We start from the raw sequence: 22,043 nt of genomic DNA on the forward strand, positions 1-22,043 counted from the left end.
ATCCTTTACAAGAATTCAGTCACTAGTAAAAAAAAGAAACAAGGTGTAGAGAGAAAGAGAGTTCACACACAGAGACAGACAGACATGCTACAACCAATTTACAAAGTTTAGAATTTGCTGTGTTAATCAACAGACACTAAAACTTATGAATGGTATCTCAGAGACTGAAGTCAACCCAAATGGACTATATGCAACAATGCATGCCCTGCACATCCCTGTAAAAAAAATTCTCATTAACTAATTTGACTGGCAACACAAAGTGCATGCCAACACACACTTGTTTTTATTTTACAAAATTTAAAAATACCTAGTAAATAAATTCTGAGCAAGATTTCTTCACGGTTTTGTGCATTTGACTTCTATTTTTTGAAATTTATGCCAATATCCTTACATCAAAATAGCATATCAATTTAGCCTTCCCACATATAGTCCTTTAAGCCCCTTTCACATATGTCCAACAACAAGTCTACAACATCTCTACAACAGAAAATGGGTATAGTTCCTAGGACAGTCATAATGGTGTGTAATACACAAATCTAGGATTCTAACTATGAAAAAATGTCAGAGATCCTTGTCATAGAATTTTTTCTTGTGACGATCATTGAGGATAGAATCACACGACTATCATGGGAACATTTAAATATTTAACTTCAAATAATCTTGACATACAGTATTTTCCATTAAGGGTCTCACAACATGTATTTTAAATGTGAAGGCAGCATACAATTTCCTCTTTTGAAACAACAACCATTTATTTTTCTCTCATAGCCACTCTAAATTTACTACAATAAATTGTATGTGAAAGGGGCTTTAACACATAACAAAAAAATTGACAGAGAGGCAGTTCACATTAAAATAAAACAAAACAAAACACACACACATGACCATTTCTTACTCATACACAATTTACAATCAAATTTAACTAACTGAGGAACCTAGAAGAGACAGATCTAGGTAAGACAATTAATCTAGGTCACACTGACCCAGATTCTGTCTTAGAGCAGACACACACATAGAACAGAACAGCAGAGTCAAACCTACTCAAGACATCTTACTCACAGTTACACAGAATTTCATCAGAGCCATCAGGACAGTCAAAAAAACCGTCACAGCGCTTGATAGCCTCCACACAGCCCCCTACTGTACACTGAAACTCGAAGGGGGTACAGCGCTCCTCTTCTTACAGACACAAAACACATGGACACATTTAACATGACACAGGTTCATTATGATTTACATGAAAACAATTAGTTACATGTTGTACACTGTGAGGATTTAATAAACATGAAGTGTGAATTATGTGTAGATATGACAAACTATAGGTGCAAAAAAGCATTAATATTAACAATCACACAACTATTAATACTGGTAAATGTACTTAATTATGATCATTTTTAACAATGATCCTTGCAAACTGCTTTTTTCATATTATTTTCCATACAAGCTCTTTTGGATGAAGAGTTTACAAGGGGGGTTCAAGGTAAAGGTACACTAACAAATGTAAACTTTTTATTCATTTAATTTACATAATGAAATGGTGATCATCTGTCTGCATCCTCTAAAAATACTTTAAAATAAAAATAGTGCAAATGAAGACAAAAATATGTTTAATACTTACGACAGTCAGTTTCATCACTGCCATCTTGACAATCTCTCCGCCCATTACATCTGTCAGATCGCAGTACACATTTCCCATCCGAAAAACATTTGAATTCATCAGCACGACAAGCTAAAATTGTAATCAATATATTCAGCAAAGTCCATAAAAAGATTCTCAAAAGAACAGCTTTTAATCTGTCTGAAAAATTGAGCTGATTTACAATCTAGTACAAAAGACCATAAGCCCACTGTTGCCAATTTGAGATTTACCCGAACTTGCATTTTAAAGAGACATCTTGGGGGAAACATGCTATTAGCGTGTTCATCATTTTCCCATGAATAGCAGTAATAGAAATCTGACATACATTCAAACTACATCATCAAACCTTCTCCTTTTTCTTAAAAACCTGTCATAATTTTATCTCCCCCCCCCCCTTTCAAGCAAATATTCATCATGTTTTATACAATTGACAGAGAACTTACGACAATCTCGTTCATCAGAGCCATCAAAGCAGTCTCTGATCCTATCACATCGTCTCCTAATGTCTATACACTGTCCACTTGCACATGTAAATTCTGTGGACTTACTACAGGCTGTAATAAACAATGTCACTCATTATAGTACCCACATATATAGAAACATTGTACAAAATGTACACATGTATAAAGATCAACACTGAATGATTCAGCATATACTGTAATATTGTTTATTTTCATGGGGCCAGATTTTCCTGGTTGGGGGAAAATATTTGGTTTGTGGTGATTTGAAAACAAAACATGTTTCTCTAGTTTGACATTTCAACATTTTCGTGGAGAACATGAATTTGTGGGTCTCTTCATACCTTGAAATCAACAGAAATTTAAAAAACCCCATGAAAATTAGTGATTTCACAAAAGGCCTAAGAGGAGCAAAGAATTTTTTTTTTGTATTACACACAGAGAAACATGACAGATGTCTATAAATACAGATGTAAAAAACAAAATGTTGACATTGACTCATCTCTAAGTGCATGCTTTTACTTTGAGGAAAATAAATTGATACTGCTTGTAGAAAACCTATGATATCACATGCTAAACTTGAACAAGACAGACAGAAATGCAATGAACACACTAACACAGCAAGACAAATTCAGCCAACTTTAAAGCTTAAGCTAAGATCACACAGTACCAACTCTACTTCAGTACATGTATAAACAAACCCTAAATACACCCCCATTTCTCCCAAGTAAAGCTTTGTATTTTTTATGGAAAGTTTCTCAGATTGATGCTCACGTATGAGTAACAAAGTGAATTCAAATAAGCAACAGTTACGAAGGACAACCAGAAGTCTCTGACGAGACTTTAGCTCTACTGGTGCATACACATAGTAGAGATGTATCTTAATTTAGTCTACATTTGTATACTTTTAGTAACCATGTCAAGACCATTTGTCGAAATCAAAAACAGATACACATTATGTATCTAAGTATGGTCTACTTGTGTACAAAGTCTAATTGAAATTGGCTAAAACTATAAATGGAGTAGCGTTTTGAAAGGGTTTCAAAGAAATTTATTTTTAGTAACCATGGCAACACTGCTCGTCAATACCACAAAACGATAATCAGCATTACGTATCTTAATATTTCCATTTCTATTTGTTTTCTCTGTGATAACTCTTTGAAAGTTAGGAGAGTTGATTTCTTGATCATTCTAACGGCCGGAATGCAAATTTTGCCAAGTGAAAGGTCAGTAGCTAAGAAGGCCTAATATGCATGTAATTCTCGTGCGGCTGTCTTTGTGTCTGACTCTAAGGAGGCCTAATATGCATGTAATTCTCGTGCGGCTGTCTTTGTGTTTGACGTCAGTGGGTGGGGACTATTGAAATTGACATGTGAGGCCTTATGTAATTTAAATCTATTAGTCAACATTTTTAAAATCTAAATTTACAATTTTATTTCAAAATGAAATGGAAATATAAGGAATCACTGTCTAGTTAGTAGAGTATACCAGGGACATCAACGATAATTGGAAACGTGGGATAATTTATGCACAACGGGCTTTGCCCGTTATGCAAATTATCCCACGTTTCCAACTATCGTTGATGCCCTGGCATACTCTACTAACTAGACAGTTATTCCTTAAGTATAGTCTTATAGTCTACTTCTGTACCAAGTCTTATTGAATTGGACCAACACTGTAGGAGGCGTAGCATTTTGAAAGAATTTCAAAGAAATTTCTATTTTTAGTAACCATGGCAACATGTTTGTCAAAATCAAAAACCAATAAAGAGAATTATGTATTTTTACTATAGTCTACTTGTGTACCTAGTCTTACTGAAGTTGGACCAAAACTGTAGGAGGAGTAGCATTTTGAAAAATTGTTTACAGATGGACAGATAGATAACAGACACCTTACTAATGCATAAGCTCTTCTGGTTTCTGACCAGTAGAGCTAAAAATGAGTATTTTCTAATCTTTGTGCCAGTAGCATACAATATTTATACTTGTACTTCTTAGGTTTTGCTCATTATAACACATAAGTTGGGTAATGAAAACTAAAAATACTAGCACAGAAAAACTGACTCTCAGAAAACAAATGAACAACATGCCATTATTTATCTAGCAATATAAAGTTAATTAAAAAATTAAAACTCAAACTGAAAGTGAAAGTACAACTATATTGGTGTGACATGACTCAGGATCCGCAGACACTTACAGCAATTCATCTCATCCGACTTATCTACACAGTCGGCAAACCCATCACAAACCATCGAGACATTAACACACTGATGTTCAAAACGACAAGTAAACTGGGAACCACTGTCACATTTACCTAGATAGGAGTTACACACAAACAATGATCAAAAACCAAGATACAATTAACTGGAGCTTAAAATAATACAAGTATGTAAAACAACATTCAATTTTCAATAAATATGTGCTAAAATAAAGAAAAGAAGATAATATGATACAATGTATAGGAGGCCCAAAAGTCAAACTCTATTTGAATTTCCTTAACTGCATGTATATACTGTAATATGCATATCCTTTTAATAATATCAAAATTTGATTTCAATATCACTTTAGAGAAAACTCAAGTAAGTTCAAGATTGAAAATGAGATACATATGATTGAGCGATACATTTTGATATCAATTAATGTTTTCTAACAAGTTACAAGTGGTCAAATTCAGACAGTTCCTAATCCCAAAATATTTTTCAATTTAGATTTATTTACATACTTACAACAATTACTACCTAGTTAACTGAAATCCAAAGCACTCTTTGCAGCGGTAACAAAAAGAAAAAAAATAAGTAATTTCTCCTTAATTTTTTTTTCACAGATATAATCTACTTGAAAATGTCCTTGCCAAAATATTTTTAAGCAAATATCTATGTCAAAGAAGATCTAAATTTTATTTGCCTTCATCAGATGTCAATTAAGATAAAACTAATTTTTGCAAAATTGAAAATAATCTCTGAAATTCACAACAATCTCGGACTGAAATTTACAACAATGTTGGACTGAAACTTACGACAAGCTCTATCTTCTTCATCTGACCGGTCATTACAGTCTGGATACCCATCACACAGCCGAGCCCGGTCAATACATTGTCCACTTTGACAGGTGAATTCGTCCGCTCGGCAGGCTACAGCTGCAATATCAAATCAATTATTACTTAGTGATTATGTAACAGCCAAACCTGGTTATCTGTAACTTGTGGGAACCAACTTAAAGCTTCAAAATATCCAAGGATTAAAGAAAACGAGGGTAAAAAACATAAAAAAGTAGTTGGGACTGCCAATGCACTTCGACATATCCCTGGTATTGGAGATATCAGTGTTCAAGATAATGAACTTCGACTGGAGTTTAATACACTACTCTCACAATTCTTTTATCCTAAGATGTTATAATTGCAATTTCATGGAAGTTGGTTAAACAAGAAACATTACATAGTTTAAAGTTTGTGATAAAAGAATTTCAGAATGAAAAGTTATGAAAAGAAAGTTAATCTAATATCATGACACAGGCACAGTGATATATAATCTTTATAAGGAGACCTATCAAATGATACAAGTATCTGAGCTTTTATGGTAAAGAGATTCTATATCTATTAAAATGGAGTTGGATTCTTTCTATACGTAGATGGATAAATAATCTACATACTACAATTGGAATGCTCATCAGATCTGTCTGGACAGTTGATTCTTCCATCACACTCCTCAGCCTTTGATATACACCGCTTCCCATCAGCACACATAAACTCTCCAAGCTGACAACCTATTGTTTCAACAACGTATAAATTCTCAGTCTTTTCGTGAAGCAAATCAAATGGTAATAATTTTCCATCTTCTTACCCTATGAAGAACTTCCCTACCTATGAAATACTTGATTTATGTACTATGCTAGTAAAAAAGTTGTAATTCCATTATTTTCATAGATGAAATGGTTGTAATTCCTGAATATACACTTTATGCATAATTCTAAAGAAATCTGTAGAAATGCTCAATATTCTATAGGGACATATGCATCTTGATATCTTTGGGAAAACTGTTTGTGTGCTAACTCAAAGTAATGCTAAAAACACTAAATTCACAAATTCAAAATCCACGACTTCTACATGTATTTGCATTAACTTTTGAAAATGCTAAGTAAGTAAATGTGCAGCATCTTCCATTTCTCACTCACCGCAGTATCTCGGGAATTCATCGCTACCATCTCCGCAGTCAACCTTTCTATCACAGTTAGACCCAGGGGGTGCACAAGTGCTGTCATCACATTTATACTGACCCTGGGGACAGTCTGTGGTGGTGTTACCTATAAGATTTATGTCAAAGAAGAGTTACTAAGTAACAAATCTGACATAATTTCTCTACAAAATTTGAGATGTATCATTTCCATGCCTCATGACCTCGAGTCGGATTCATGGGCAACATTTTTATAAGATGATAAAGTTTAAATTTATTTAAAGAGTATAAAGTCATAGCTAGTATTTATTTGTAATAGAAATGTGGTCACAGATAGACAGATGGACAAACATGAAAAAAAAGTACATCTATCCTTCAGTTTACATGTAAATAAATTCTTTTTATGAAGTTTGTTAGCACTCTTGAAGAATATTTCATCTAAAATAACAGTAAATTCCTTTTTTCTGATTTCTCACTTTGTAAAATTAGAACTATCCATATGGTACATTTACTCAAAATGTAGCTTGCAATGATCTTATGTGACAAATAGTGATTTAATAAGCATTGTAAAAGATTCTTTTTTTTAATACATGTACATGAAATATAAGACTGCTAAATTTTTAATCAATCCCTAGTACTTTTTCAGGGTAAAAATGTAGTCCAGTACTGATCCCAGGGAGTTAAAATTTTGAATGTTTGTAAAGGGAAGCTTTGACACATCATATTCCTAGTCCAGTGCTTTGACAGAACTTAACTTTGACCTCTTGTTTTCCCCAATTTTCTTCCAAAAAGACAGTGGCATAATGAATGTTCTAGGCTTATGTTTTCAATATCTCTATCAATTTTTGACATAAAAAATTAAATTATCAAGCTTTGATTCATCAGATAAATAATTATACCCTATTCCATATAGTATTCTTTATATATAAATTTCTAACACCAACATTGCTTAAAATTCCGAAATTTTAAATTCTAAAATTCAAATCCAATAATTAAAGATAGAAATAACTAGAACTGTCCAATAGGGACAAATACCCCCCGCTGGGTTTTTCAGAGAAAGTACCAAATCACTAATGTTTTCTAGATGTGAGAGGTGTTCACAATTTCCTTAAACATTTCCAGTGAAAATTTAATTACTCATTATATTTTTTATATGTCCGTCTTAAGACGGGACGTATTATGTTATAGCGTTCATGTCCCTCCGTCCGTCTGTTAGCTTTTTCATGTCCGGCTTATTATTTAGTCTTATTTTTTTCATTATGTTCTTTACAGCAATCTGTAACAAGAAAAATTCCACCTCTCCCATGGGTGTAATGATCAGGCACTGGTCAAGGAAAATTTTGATAGCAGAAAATTGCATGTCAAATTAGAGATAAATTAATGAGTTTAGTGTGAGGTGATAACTGGTAGAGCATCTCTGATCAAGCAGGTGTTATCTACATCTCTTGGGAAATGGGCAAAAGGAATCAGTCTCTTAATTAATTGCTTGTGTTGTATTGAATTGTTCTTGTTGGCTAGTCTTACTTTCAAGATAAATTTGATGTAATTAAAACTAATTTGATATTGTTTATAATAATTAAAACTTATATGATATTGTATAATATAATTTAAACTAATTAATTTTTGTACATTTTTTATTTGAATTTTTATATCTTTACAACAAATTGCAGACTGCCTTGTCTCACTAAGATGTCATTCGACCAATTGAATCTAAACTGATTATGATAATTTAACAATATTTGATGGGCGTATAATGCTGTGGTGGGGCACTTTATTTTAATGAATGAAACTAAGGTGCAGCCTAATAAAATATCAACACTAATAATTACAGTGTTTTTTATTACATTGAAAAAATAGTTTGCAACTATCTGTCATCTTTGTGAGACATGACACTCTGCAAATTGATTGTTGAAAAAAAAAAATATCATAATTAATTATACAAAATCAAATTGATTTTAATACCTTTATATCAAACTCATTTTAAAAATAAAAGGCTGGTTTTAGTAACTATGTATTTTGACAGACATAAATAACAATTAAGAGACTTAGACAACAGAGATCTTTATTTCTTTCTGCCCAATTCCCCGGAGATATAGATAAGACCTGCCTGATCAGAGATGCCCTAACAGCTTCCCACACTGAACTCATTAATTAATCTTTAACTGGATGCATGTCCACTCATTACTCCCAAGGGACAAATGGATTTACACTATCTGCTGTGTAATGTAAAAACTGTTTTTAATACTTTGTGGGTTTTTTTTTAGTTCTAATGAGTAGTTTTAAGCTGTAGTTCACATTTTTGTACAGATGTTCTAGATTCTATGTCTCAAACCTTAGACATGAACCCGAAATGACTAAGTCAATAAAAATTTTAAAAAAACACCTGTAAAATGCAGAAAAATTATCAAATAATGTTGAAAATACCAGGTGCACATCTTCATATGGTAAATAATAAGTGTACAAATTTTCATACAAATCTATGCAATAGTTTCTGGGAACAGATCCAGACAAAACCACATAATAAAAATGAAAAAAACACCTGTAAAATGCAGAAAAATTACCCAATCATAATGAAGATACCAGGTGCACACCTTCATATGACGAATAATAAGTGTACAAATTTTCAGACAAATCCTTCCAACAGTTTCCAAGAAATGGTCAGGACAAAATCTCGTCTACAGACAGACGGACAGACGGACAGACAGACGGACAGACAGACGGACATGCTGATTCCAATATACCCCCCCTAAACTTCGTTTGCGGAGGGTATAATTATACGGAAAAGCAAAAGTTGACAGTGATATGTAATAAATCGACAAAGGAGTAATGACTTACAGTTTCTTTCATCAGCACCATCTATACAATCGGGATAGTTATCACAGAGATAAGCTCGGTCAACACAAGTCCCATCACTGCATCGCAACTGGTCAGCCCTACATGCTAGCACAAAAACAAAGAAGGCATGCAAAGCAAGGACAATAGTACTGGTACACAGAGAATAATGGCCAAACTTAGGAATAATGAATTCAGTTGAAAACTGTACACACATATAGACAGTCTGCATTTATATCTTCAAAACCCAAAAAAATAAAGTACAGTCAAACCTTGATATCTCGAACTTGATGGGATCAAGAGAAAACTTTGAGATATCTTCAAGATACTGAGGTTAAAATACATGTACATATTGAAGAAAATGTGATTGGGACTTCCAAATCATTTTGACTTATCCATCATATTCAAGATATCAATGTTAGAGATACTGAAGTTCAATTGTAACTCCACCAGCTACATTGCATGCAAATAGTGCTTTTCTGATATGCTAACAATAATTTTACACACAAATCAAATGCTTTTTTACTAATCTTAAAAACCTATTTATCACGAATTTAAATAAAATGAAAAGTGTACATAATTATGTATAGGATTTTATATAGCCCAACACAGCATTCATATTGGCAAGCCCTGCAGGTCTTTCTTACCTGGTATGACAAGTAGATCGACTGTAGCTTCTCCAACCCCTTGTATTGTGTCTGTGTAACAGATGTAGTCGGTAACATCATTCATTGTCACATTAGGAATGGACAGCCTTCCATTCTGTAGCACAGCTTTTGCAGGTAAGGCCTGGGTGTAAATATAATTTACTAAAGTAATTCTGTTTTAATATACATTAACATGCAAGAGAAACAGATATAACTACAGTCAAACCATGTTATCTCAAACTTAATGGGACTGAAAAAAAACTTCGAGATATACAAGGATTCGAGATGTGGAGAGTAAAATACTTAAAAGAATAAGGGGTTGGGACTTCCAAATCACTTTGACATAGGTAAGGTATTCAAGATATCGATGTTCAAGATATGGAAGTTCAACTATAAATTGTGGACACAGTAGACTCATCATTAAGCTAAGTTTTAACTTTCTCATTTTAGGTGACCAAATGCTTTTCTTTCCCACATACCACTGTCACAGGGTCATCGTTAAAGAATATAACGCTGGATTCGGATTTATGAAGTTTTAATGAGGATAACAAAGAAATGAAACCTAGAAAACATAGAAAACACACTCACAACACACACACATTAACAAGAGACAAATACAGCACATTAAACAAAATTACAAATTACACAACATGAAAATTCACGTCGCTGCCAATAAAGATAAATTACGTATTATCGAAATTGGTTTAATAAGTATTTACATCATTAGAAATAAATCTTACCAGGTATCCAGTATTATAAAATATGAAATATAATTATCACATCATCGTGAAAGTCGATGACTTCAAACATAAAGGTTTGGACCTCTTACACCGTAAAGGTAGAAATCTAATAGTTATTTGATTTGGCGGGATAAGCGCTTATGTAGTGCACGAAGTTAGTATACATGCATATTAATTATCAAATAGTGGTCTGTCATTGGTCCACTGGTCGTATTCGTATACCTGGTCAGTTTGTAAACTAAAAATAGAAATATCACGTGACAAAACAAAACATTCACACATGGCACTCATTCACACAGACGGCGCTATGTTTGATTAGCAATGCGCGCTAATCAAATATAATTTATTAACAAAATATTTAATTAAATATCAACTGTGACACCACATTTAAATAATTCATGCTTGAAATAGTGCATCAAACTTTTACAATTCCTTTGACCTTTAATTGACCTCAATTTAAAGTTACGACATATATCCAGTCATAAGTAATACCTATGTCAAAAATTAGCTTCTCTTATTTCTTATATATATCATTATAGACCAGACATACCTTTTGTACTTCCTATGCTCATGATCTTGACCTCAGAAATTACCCTAGGTCAAGTCATGACAGCACTATATAGTTATTAGCAGTACAGACATGAGTTACTAATGTTTCTCTTTTACAGTTATGGAATGATTAAAGATGTTATACTCTCAATCCCTGAGAGGTTAAACTTTTGCACACTGACATTGTTCCAAAATCAAATTGCATCCAAACAGAGGATAGACTGATCATTTTCAATGGACAAAGGTTTTCGACAAAATAGCATCAGATAATTATTCCATTGGTTAAATGTTTCTCATTAAAATTTATGAGAATGAGTGAACCTTGCAGCAGACAGCCTTGTATTTGTGGAAAAAGAATGGACAAAAAAAAACTTTGAATTTGGGACTAACTTCAATTTACCTTATGTCGGTGGTACTATAAGCATACCACTGTTGAGGATACAAATTTTTTTCCCAAAAATACCTACCCCCTCCTTGGTCCTCCATCTTATTGTGACTCCAACATTTCCTGTAGCTACACAGTTAAAGACAGCAGTTTCTCCTTCATTGTAAACTTGTTGAGACTTGGTTATATCAAGTTGAACACGTACACCTATACGTAAACAAAATAATGTATTTCTCCACTTTACTTGGCATTCCAGTGAAGTGATATTTCAGATAAAAACCCTCAACAATAACATAAATAATTCTGATGTAATCCCCAATTTCAATGCATGATAGTGTGAATGCTGTGCATTATTGCTTTCCACCAGGGAGTAAAACTAAGATTTCAAATTTGGTAATTTAATTCTTTCTTCCATTTTTTTTTGTGACTCTACCCTTTAGATTTCATGGGTATCTTGACTGAATATCTAACCTGAATGAAGAACACTCAATACCTGCTTATTTGTGTTACACTTACCACAGGTGCTGACAGCCTCATCTGAGCCATCTGTACAGTCCTGGACAAAATTACAGGGTGCATCCGTCCTCACACACTCCCCATTGTCACATCGGAACTGTCCCTCAGGACAGACAGTAGAAGTTCCTACAATTTCAAGTTTTACACCAAATAAAACTTTGGGTGTTAATTAAGTAAAAAACAATAAAAATAATTAGCCATAACTATTTGGCATTAAAAAGTCTGCATGAATCTATCCAGTATGGTGAATGTCTGGCAAATAACCTGAAATGACATTTTGCAATGATATTGAAACATTACATAATTTATGCTAGCTTCAACAGTTATGGGTAAACACTAGGGATCATGAATGGTAGTACTTAAAGTGTATGTACATGCATGTGCTATTTTTTTTTAATCTCAAAAGCTCTGTAAATTCACCTGTAAAAAGTAGCAAAATTAAATGCTCTAGAGGGAACATATAAGTAATTTGCTCTATTGTCAATGAAAGAGAAAGTGAAAGACTTTGATTTTGGGTAAATCTTTATAAAATCAATATGGTTGAGTATCAATAAGTGAAAATACAATTTCAATTCATTCCTCGAATGTTCTCAAGGTCCTCAGTATATGAGCTCACCACATAATGTCTGAGATTCGTCTGACTGGTCGTCACAATCCGGGGTTCCATCACATATCAAGTCCTTTGGCATACACATTCCATCGTTACATCGGAACTCAGTTTCTGTGCAGATTTCTGGAGCTAATGTTGGAGGGAGTGTGCTGGTTTCTATGTAAATAATGTATCTTAATGAAAAAGTGCCCAAATTTATAGAGGAAACATATATAATTCTACTCTTAGGATTATGGATCAACTTCAAGTTAAACCACACAGCTCAAATATAAGAATCTATATACTGCGAGTGCAACTTTATACCCAAACAGCAATACATCTTGTATCTTACATCTCCAAAATATACATACATTTCAAAATGTAGTGCCATTAATATTCTCCATAAAAAAAGGAATAAGAGTTGTTTCCACTTCAGCTTACCACAGTTTTTCTCGTCAGAGTTGTCCCGGCATTCTGGGAGTCCGTCACATCTGTTTCCTGCGACACAATCTCCATTATCACATCGTAACAGGCCTTCAGGACAGGACTGAGATGTACCCCCTGTTTAAAAAAACAAGTTATACTTTGTCTAGTACTCTGTATTCTGATATGGCCTTTTTTCTTCAAGTACTAAGACTTCATTTACTATAAATGTGGACATTTACATGTGTTGTTAATTACACAAATTAATAGCAAAATCCATACACATCGGGGTTATTTCCACTTATACACATACAAATATAATGTATTGATAATACTGAATAAAATATGTACACAAATATTGGTACTTGAGGAATGTTCAGCAAAAGATTTCTTATCATGTGTTTATAGTGTAAATTAATTACATTCCACACATAAATTTCCATGTTTACAGTCTCCCATTACAAGAAGCATGAAAAGAAAACAATTATCAATTATAGGCCTTTTTTAAATTACATGACTATATAAGAGACCAAAATTTTCTTAATGTGTGTGTAACTATGTACAATTATTAAATATTATGGCATATCCAATGATCACAAGAAATTCATTCTTTAATGTATGCATAAAAACTTTTTTCCCCAAAGACTTATTAAAATCATTTTTATATCTTAATAAAGTATAAAGATCTTAGATTTTCAAAATGCTTCTATGAATTTTTATCTTTTATTTGTATTTGTTTATTTTACAAGATAATATTAAACACACAATTTTTTTTTGGTTTGAAATGGTTTCATTGGTTGGTAGGCATTAAAACCTCTAATCAATCTTTCTCCAAGGATTTTGTCACAACCCTTTTTGACAATCTTAGAATTATACAGGTTTTTAATCTAGACAATTTCCTTTCTTTATTATATACAGTGATATCATTATCTATACAAGTACCACAGCGAGCTTCATCTGAGTTATCCGGACAATCGCCAGGCACGCCATCACACCTAAACTCAGAATCGATACAGGTCCCGTCATCACACTTAAATTCCTGTGCCTTACACTGCGGCTCTACAGCAGAAAACAACAAAGCTTTGATTATTCCAAGTTTGTTTACAGGATTGTTTGCCAGACTGAATCACTTGCCATTTCATTCCTTTATGCCAAATTCTATTATACCACACAGTGTGGGAAAAAAATGACACAGAGAATTTCTCCAGAGTTAATTCTTGTTATTCAGTCAGAAGAAGACCCCAAAATTCATATTTTTAAGTCGGAAAAAGACCCCAAAATTTATATTAAAATTTCAAATCTATGCATTATTTTCAAGAATAAAACACATGAAAATGAGCACCTCTCAATCATACTTTTGAAACCCTCGAGTATATATTGAGAGAGCGTCCGACACTCAGACATGATTTGGTCACACATACCACATCTCTCCTCGTCGCTGCCGTCTAAACAGTCTGGCTGGAGGTTACAGCGGAAGGCCGCAGGAATACACTGCCTATTATCACTACACCTGAACTCATCAGAGGCACACACCGTCACAGCTACAACAGGTGGTCGTAAAAATATTTCAGATAATTAAGAAAGAAGCTCATCATTTGTATTTTCTCTCCTTTCATTAAATAACAAATGCATGTACATGTACTGTATATCTAATTTTCTGAAAACTTGGGATTTTTTTTATCTAGTCTTATAAATGTTTCATTTTCATTCATTCTTCTATAATCTTGGATTTTTTTCTTAATAGTCTCATAAATGTTCCTTCGTAATTTTTATGACAATAATATTTACATTTGACTCATTTTTATTACTATGATATTTGTTGCAGGGCTAAATTAACATGACAGGTGCACAGAAATTATACCCTTCCAACAAATGAAAATGTCAAAAGCAATTAACTAGATGTGCCTAATAACACACCATGTGTGTTCTGGCCATTAAGTATTTTTTTTTTTTGTTACTTACTCCTACACAATATTAGTCATATTTTCAAATTACTCACATACACAAAGAAAAGAAGCATAAATTTCTGATTCACTAATGATACAACACTGAATCTGCATGAAAGCCTTTCATATTGACCTTTACCAAATGATCTGAAGATGATATTTATCATACTATAGGAACAATTCTTATATTCCACTCATATCGCTTTAAATCTGTTCACAAGAACTGTGATTGAGCAAAGATCTATTAGTAAACAATGTCTTAGATAAAAAACAAAGTCCAACAAAAGAACAAGCTAATTCAGACAAACAATGTCCCTAAAGGACAAGATAAGTATATGGAACACCTAAAAAAAAATGCAGATTGAGAAAGAAAAGAACTATTGGCTTTGACCTTTTATCTTTTGGCTTTAAATTCAATAGAGGTCTTTCCTAAGTTAGAGAGAGTCATCTCCTTAAATGTCATATTGCTTAACCTCAAAGTGGACTTAATTAAGTTATAATCTGGAAACCATTTTATGTAATATATATTTTTGACCTTGACCTTTAATCTTTTGACTTCAAATTTGCAAGGGTTATCTTAAAGTCATATGAAGTTATGACATAAAATTGTATTGAAAAAGTTGATGAGAACTACAGTTACCAAAAGTTATAATTTGGAAACCAATGGATTTCTAACCTTGACCTTGACCTTAAAATCAGTAGAGGTCTTTTTTAAGTCATAGGGAGGTTAAATATAACATTTCATTGCAAAAGTTAAAGGATTTCTAGAGATATCATCCAAAAATTGAAGTGTTACATGTACAGACATACAGCATGAAAGACATACAAACTCAAATTAATGTCCCTGCTTTTTGTGAACATTGGGGACAAAAACTGCACCTTTGACCTGTCAGTTGTGCACTTGACCTGGTATGAAACCTTCATCTCCACTGTCTCTAACTACAATATTTAATCAACAACTATGACCATAGTCAAAGTAATAAAGATCAAGAAAATACCCTCTATATCTCCATTTAAGAGGGCATAAAAAATGACATTTTGTCAGCTACTGCTGTACGTAACATCCAGCTGCCATGTTTGTAATTTGTAAAAATGAATGAAATATACATACTTTACACTACACTTATATAGTCCAAAACAGAAATTCAACATATTTTCAAAAATTTTCACCTGCAGACATCAATGACACCAATAATAAGCAGCAATTTAATAGTACCAGTATATATACATGTACCTAGGTTACGGTTATGCTAGGGATTAAATGCTATGAACCTGACCAGAATTCGAACCTGGGTCCCCTAATATCCAGATAAGGTGTGCTACACAGAGCTATCTGACCAGTAGCTAATGAACCTGTCTGACTGCCCGACATTAATACTCAGAAATCATGTTCAGTAGCATATCTGCCTTTGAACATTTGGTAAATGTGACTGTAGCTTTCATTACTTCTTCTCTCTTGATTGTTTTCATCGAGACCCTCTCCCCCCATCCCCAACCCCACTCCCTCATGTTTCAAATTATATAGAAAACAACATGCATAATTTGCACCAAGATAAATACTGTATCCAGATGAATAAATTCTTAATTTAAATTAAAAACCATCCATCTGCCACATAAATCCTAGTTTTCAACATTAGTAAAAAAAATTATGAATCCACATTGACCTCTAGTGAATTATCATTTTAATTATATTCCTGTGCTTCTTATATACATACGACAGTTCTTCTCATCTGATCCATCAAAGCAGTCGTCCTGGCCATCACACTTGTATCTGCCATCTATACACTCACTATTGGAACACTGGAACTGATCAGGCAGGCATTTCTTGGGAACTGCTCCTATAATGTACAGCAAAGTCTTTATAGCTTGTGTTTCATATCTTATACCTGAACAGATTTAATGTGCACTGTTTACTATATTTATTCAACACCTAGATAAAGAGTTAAATTGGCTTATGAAGAAAAATTTTTGAGTAAAAAGTTCTTTTCTGTTTTTTGTTTTGATGAATAATCCAGGGTCAACAAACTCTGAAGGGAAACCAAAACAAGAGGGGCATGGTTTAATACATCACCAAAAAGTTTTCTCACCTATGGAAGTATAATCCATAATGGCTTTGATGGCAAAAGTAGCTTTGGTTTCTTCAAATGTGACTTTTTCCAGGTTAAACTCTGATCCAACAGTGAAATCTTCATCATAAGCAGTAGCATAGTAGTTTATATAGAGTTCCCTAATGGAGATTCCTGGGGTTTCATCAGTAGCACTAGCTACCACACCCTCCTCAACTGCTCGGGGGTAGAATATACCTATGAAGTCCCCCTTTTCAGCCAGGATGGGGGTCGGGAGGGTCACCGTGATGTTTCCAACAGTGTTTCTTACCGGCAACTCTGTTTTTCCAATGAGGGTAAATTTATAGTCATCCGTTTGTCTCCAAATTCCCACATAGCCTGAGTAACGTGGAATGATTCTATAATACTGCCAGCCAATGACATAGCCACGACAGGGAAAGATATTGTTGATGAGAAAATTGGCCCTATTGTCCCCAGTTCTGGGTAGCGGCTCTGGGTCTCTTCCAACATAAGATGGACAAACACTGCCATCTATAATAATGAAAATAATAAAACTTCACGCCATATAGTATATATGTACTTATTTAGTGTATTCAAAATCAACCACATTTCTAGGTTATAGACTAATTAGAGCAATCACAGATTAGGTCTGTTATATTTATAAGGGAATTCATATTTCAACTATTATCATGACACTAAAGGTGCTACAGTTAATGGAGTCTTTTAAAATATAAAATACCTACATAAAATGCTTTAAGTTCTAACACCTGAAATATATAATGTTACATTCAATTTTCCATATTTTTATTCTAACTATCTTTACATTCAAAACAAAGAACCTATCTCAAATTATTCACATGCACAGTAAAATACCAAGAGACCCCTGTTACTCATATTTTGACTTTTTATTCATTGCTTCAAGTTTGCTTATATCAGGCATATAAAATTCAATATCATGTTCATGAGAACTTTTTTTTTTTAATCTAAACTCTATCCAAACCACTTCAGTTTTACTTTAAAAAAAAAAATAAAATGCATGTACATGCATTTAAAACAGCACACATTCACAATGTACAATTCACAATCCACAATTCTTGATATACATTAATTTATATTCTGAAACAAAATAAAAATCCTGCAATGTATTGCAAAGGTTTAAGATCCAATTTGAAAGTAACATAAGATTTTAAAAAAGTCGAATTTGGAACTTCTTTGAAATGATTTTAAAAAATGGAATGTTATGTCAGGAAGTGATTTTTTTTTCTTATTATGAAAAATTGTGCTGAACCATGAAGAAATTGCTTCACTTTTTCCAATGTTTTGAGAGAATTGACAGACACCTCATTCAGTTAGCATTCAAAGTAGCTAAAAATAATCCCAACTACTGCGGTGGAAAACAGTTACCAAACAGCTAATAAACTTCAAAGTTATGTTGTGCCATATTGCATTAGTTATTGCGAAATGTCTTGCAGCACATGTCTTGTTAAATATCAAATGCACTTCTCTGAATGGAAAAAAGTTGTACACCTTTCAAATTTGTTACAGAAAAAAAAAACCAAGTCAGATGGCCAAACTTTGTACAAACCTTGAAGAATCACATGTGATTTGGGGTCTAACATGTCTAAATTGCAAAATATTTTTTTTTATTATAACTAAAGAAAAACAAAATCTAATAAATCACTGTAAACAAGAGATCCATAAACAAAAAATTCACCAAAAAAACTTCACCCAATGACCCATGGACCAAACACTTCACCTACAACTACTAAGTCATTTTGCTCCTACCTAAAGGTATAAATATTTAGATTTTGGATTCATTGTACTGGTACAACAAATGTCAAGATTTTACAATTTGACTTGACAGTATTTAGTTTTATTCTTAAGATAAATTTTTTTTCTAGATTTCTTTTTGCTGAAAAGTAAATTCTTCACCATTGTTCCTATATTCCTGTTGAAGACCATTTGTCCTACTTGCATTTTCATTCTGAATTTCTAGCTGGGGAATAGATTAAAATGATTTGATTAAACTTCAACCTTCACTACATATAAAAAATCTTTGGTCCACATTTTGACTGCCATCTCAATTTCCACTGCAACACACTGCCATTCATTAAAAAAAAAACTGATTTCACTTTACTAAAGACTGTCAAATAAGTCAAATCTTAAATGGTAAAATGCCATTTTTCCTTTTAAGTGAGTACCTTGTTACTTAATCAAGTAACTCTAGTTGTCAAATACCCTGTCTATTGCACCTACCACGTGCATGGAGCATAACTTTTCTTACACATGAACTGCAGGGTTGATAATTACCCTTGAGGTTTAACATCTACTCAATCCAATTAAAATCAGACTTCTTAGATCTGCGCCGTATATGGCGCAGATCTAAGAAGTCTGATTTTAATTAGATTGGACAACTACTGTGAGTGTTTTTTATTGTGATGCAAATTTTGAGCTAAAATGTACATGGATAATTTTCATTGTAATTAAAAAAATTTTAAATGCAATAAAGTGTATGACATGTACCACAGTTTTCACAGAGTAATCCAAGAGTATAAAATTGGATGGTTGGACCTCCCTAGTGGTACCAGAATGAGTGCTCATTGTACTCTTTATCCCAGAAAACATGCAAAGTTTGGTTAATTTGGCTAAGCAATTTAGCTTCTCTGGTTTTTAATACACAAAAAGAAACTAATAAGAGCTAGATAAGATTTGAACACAAAAACTCATTTAATTATCTAGATAAGATGAACAAAGGAGAACAAAACAGAAAACAAAAGAAAATGCTGAGATACTGTTATAACTTTGTATTAGTACATGTGACTATTATTAAACACTTTACAACAATGTACACTGGAGAAGAAACATAAAAATCCTTTTCCCTTCTAAAAAGACATCTGAGGTGAAAGAAAAGAACCTGTGTCTTTCTACATTTCATACTTTAGTGAGACTGAAACACATGTATACCTTACCTTGCAAGGGCCTGAACTCAAATCCAACTGGACTAACACTGAAAGGGGAAATAACTCCACTCTGTAGGGCATTGTTAAGTGTATCAAATAACACAGAACGATCATTAAATCCTTGTGATCCCAAATCAAATGTCACCATTAATGATCCTGGGCTAAAATAGAATAAAAAAAATATTCGTTTTACAATACAAGTAAACTTTTTTCCCAAATTTAAAATTAAAGACCTAAATACTTGACAATACATGCACATAATAAAAAAAAAAAAAAAGAACATGAGTACTGAAATACACAAAAGCCAAATTTGCTCTTTCGATTTTACAGATTACTGAAGTTTTCAATTTTAGTTTATTTCTTCTTATACAATTTGTTTGGTAGGTATTTCTCAAATACGACTGATCAGAAAAATGTTCTGATCAAAAAAAAAGAGCTTTCAATAAGAAGTTAATTTTTAAATTTTGTTGGTGAGATGCTGTCATAGTTTTAGGACCTGATCCTTAGTTTGTGCCTGCATGGTTTGGTGACAGCATGGACAAATATTCTGGAAACGTAAAGTACCGTACCTGAATTCGAGCACCACAATAGTCTGCTGTCCTGGAACATTCTCGTACAGAAGTTCTATGGCCGAGGTAACTTTACCGGACAAATCCCTGTAAGCCACTGATGTACGGTCCCCAAGGTCATCTGTGTAAAACTCGCTGGTAATGTTTATCACAGCTCGGAAGAATTCTGAAATCAAAAACAAAATATTTGTTTTTAAAATATGAACTATAGTAGAATAACTTTATGAATTATCAAACATGGTATTTAAAATTTACTCCTCTAAAACAGTGAGAAATAACCTTCTAAAACAATTGTTTATTTGAGAAATAAATTTAATTTTTGAAAATTCATGAGGACATGAACCACAGCTCTTCATGCTGGCATATTTATCATGAAACGCTTCAGCACATTATGATAAATATGCAAGCATGAAGAGTCGTAGTTATATTTACATTATTTATCTGATGACTTGCCACAAATTTTTGTTATTCAACTATCATTTTTGAAATAAAACAATTTTCACTATAGTTTTGATGCCAAGTACAGTATTATGACTTCACAATGGAGATATTCATGCTCATACATGGTAGTTCATGGTAGTTCAATTCTAATTTGCAAAGAATCTTAAGGAAAAATATATAGAAATGTAAACATTGTAAAAAGACATCATTCTGTAGATCTTGATGAGTTCTTGCTGCTTCCATCATGATAAGAAAATTTAATTATATAAAAATGTTCACTAGAAAAGTTGTTATTTCACACAGAGCGAGCACCTCATGTCAATGAAGACATATATTTACGTAAGATGCTTTTTTTCTTTTTTCGTTTAGATTTATTTGAAAGAAATTCTAAGTTCATGTCTTCAAGTACTACAACTGATGAGTAATACTGCCATATGGCACTACTCTAAAATTTGGGAAAAAAATTGAACCCTAGTTCAGTTTGTCAAATCTGTGTATTTCAATGAAATAAATGAATAGTTGGAAAAGTAAGTATTGTATTTCAGTTTCAAAAGTTTATGATACTTTTCACAAAGACATACTACTGCCTGGGTGAAAATTATACAGTCATACCTTCAAGGAAAATTCAAAAACTCATGAAGACCTGTGTCACTAATGATATGTATTGAAAGGAGTTTTGCCCCCCCCCCCCCCCCCCCAAGGACTCACTACTATCACTAATTGCTAGTCATAACAATTCTTCAATTTCGTTTATCTTAAATTAACAACATGCTCAGACACTTATTTTTTCAGTGTTTACGCCAAAATCAACAAATTACAAGAATTTAGATCAAGTTATTTTACGATCTAAAAAATTTCCTTTTTAAAGCAGATCTACACTGTAGATTCAACTTTTTATATAGAAATCTGACCAAAATTTACCAACAGGTGTAAAATGGAAAGGTGTCTTATTTTAATATCTGATCCCCAGGCATTTGTATATAATGACACAATTATAGCACCTGACTATCTATTAAAGATCACAGATACCTAAACTGCACTCAAATTTATATTTTCTTTTAAAATCCTCTCTCATGAATAGATTGTCTAGACATATGACAATACAGGGATTTCAT

General features: G+C 32.9%; 1 protein-coding gene across 1 annotated transcript in view; it reads right to left on the reverse strand.

Annotated features, from left to right (window-relative positions):
* LOC133197799 (basement membrane-specific heparan sulfate proteoglycan core protein-like) overlaps positions 1-17,133 on the reverse strand; it is a 59,304-nt gene extending 42,171 nt beyond the window's left edge. The window contains exons 1-17 of the mRNA XM_061334011.1: positions 16,980-17,133; positions 16,608-16,730; positions 14,368-14,487; positions 13,889-14,005; positions 12,965-13,084; positions 12,551-12,700; positions 11,935-12,060; positions 11,501-11,625; positions 9,745-9,886; positions 9,101-9,205; positions 6,267-6,395; positions 5,745-5,858; positions 5,113-5,232; positions 4,290-4,410; positions 2,083-2,186; positions 1,619-1,729; positions 1,060-1,176 (exon numbers count right to left, since the gene is read on the reverse strand). Of these exons, the coding sequence (XP_061189995.1) occupies positions 1,060-1,176; positions 1,619-1,729; positions 2,083-2,186; positions 4,290-4,410; positions 5,113-5,232; positions 5,745-5,858; positions 6,267-6,395; positions 9,101-9,205; positions 9,745-9,886; positions 11,501-11,625; positions 11,935-12,060; positions 12,551-12,700; positions 12,965-13,084; positions 13,889-14,005; positions 14,368-14,487; positions 16,608-16,730; positions 16,980-16,998 (1,963 nt within the window). The 5' untranslated portion in view covers positions 16,999-17,133. The remainder of the gene's footprint in view (positions 1-1,059; positions 1,177-1,618; positions 1,730-2,082; positions 2,187-4,289; positions 4,411-5,112; positions 5,233-5,744; positions 5,859-6,266; positions 6,396-9,100; positions 9,206-9,744; positions 9,887-11,500; positions 11,626-11,934; positions 12,061-12,550; positions 12,701-12,964; positions 13,085-13,888; positions 14,006-14,367; positions 14,488-16,607; positions 16,731-16,979) is intronic.
* Positions 17,134-22,043: the final 4,910 nt, after the last annotated feature.

The sequence above is a fragment of the Saccostrea echinata genome, unplaced genomic scaffold, assembly GCF_033153115.1.
Source record: "Saccostrea echinata isolate AGI-Se365-2 ecotype Australia unplaced genomic scaffold, CSIRO_AGI_Sech_v1 ptg000030l, whole genome shotgun sequence".
NCBI lineage: Eukaryota > Metazoa > Mollusca > Bivalvia > Ostreida > Ostreidae > Saccostrea > Saccostrea echinata.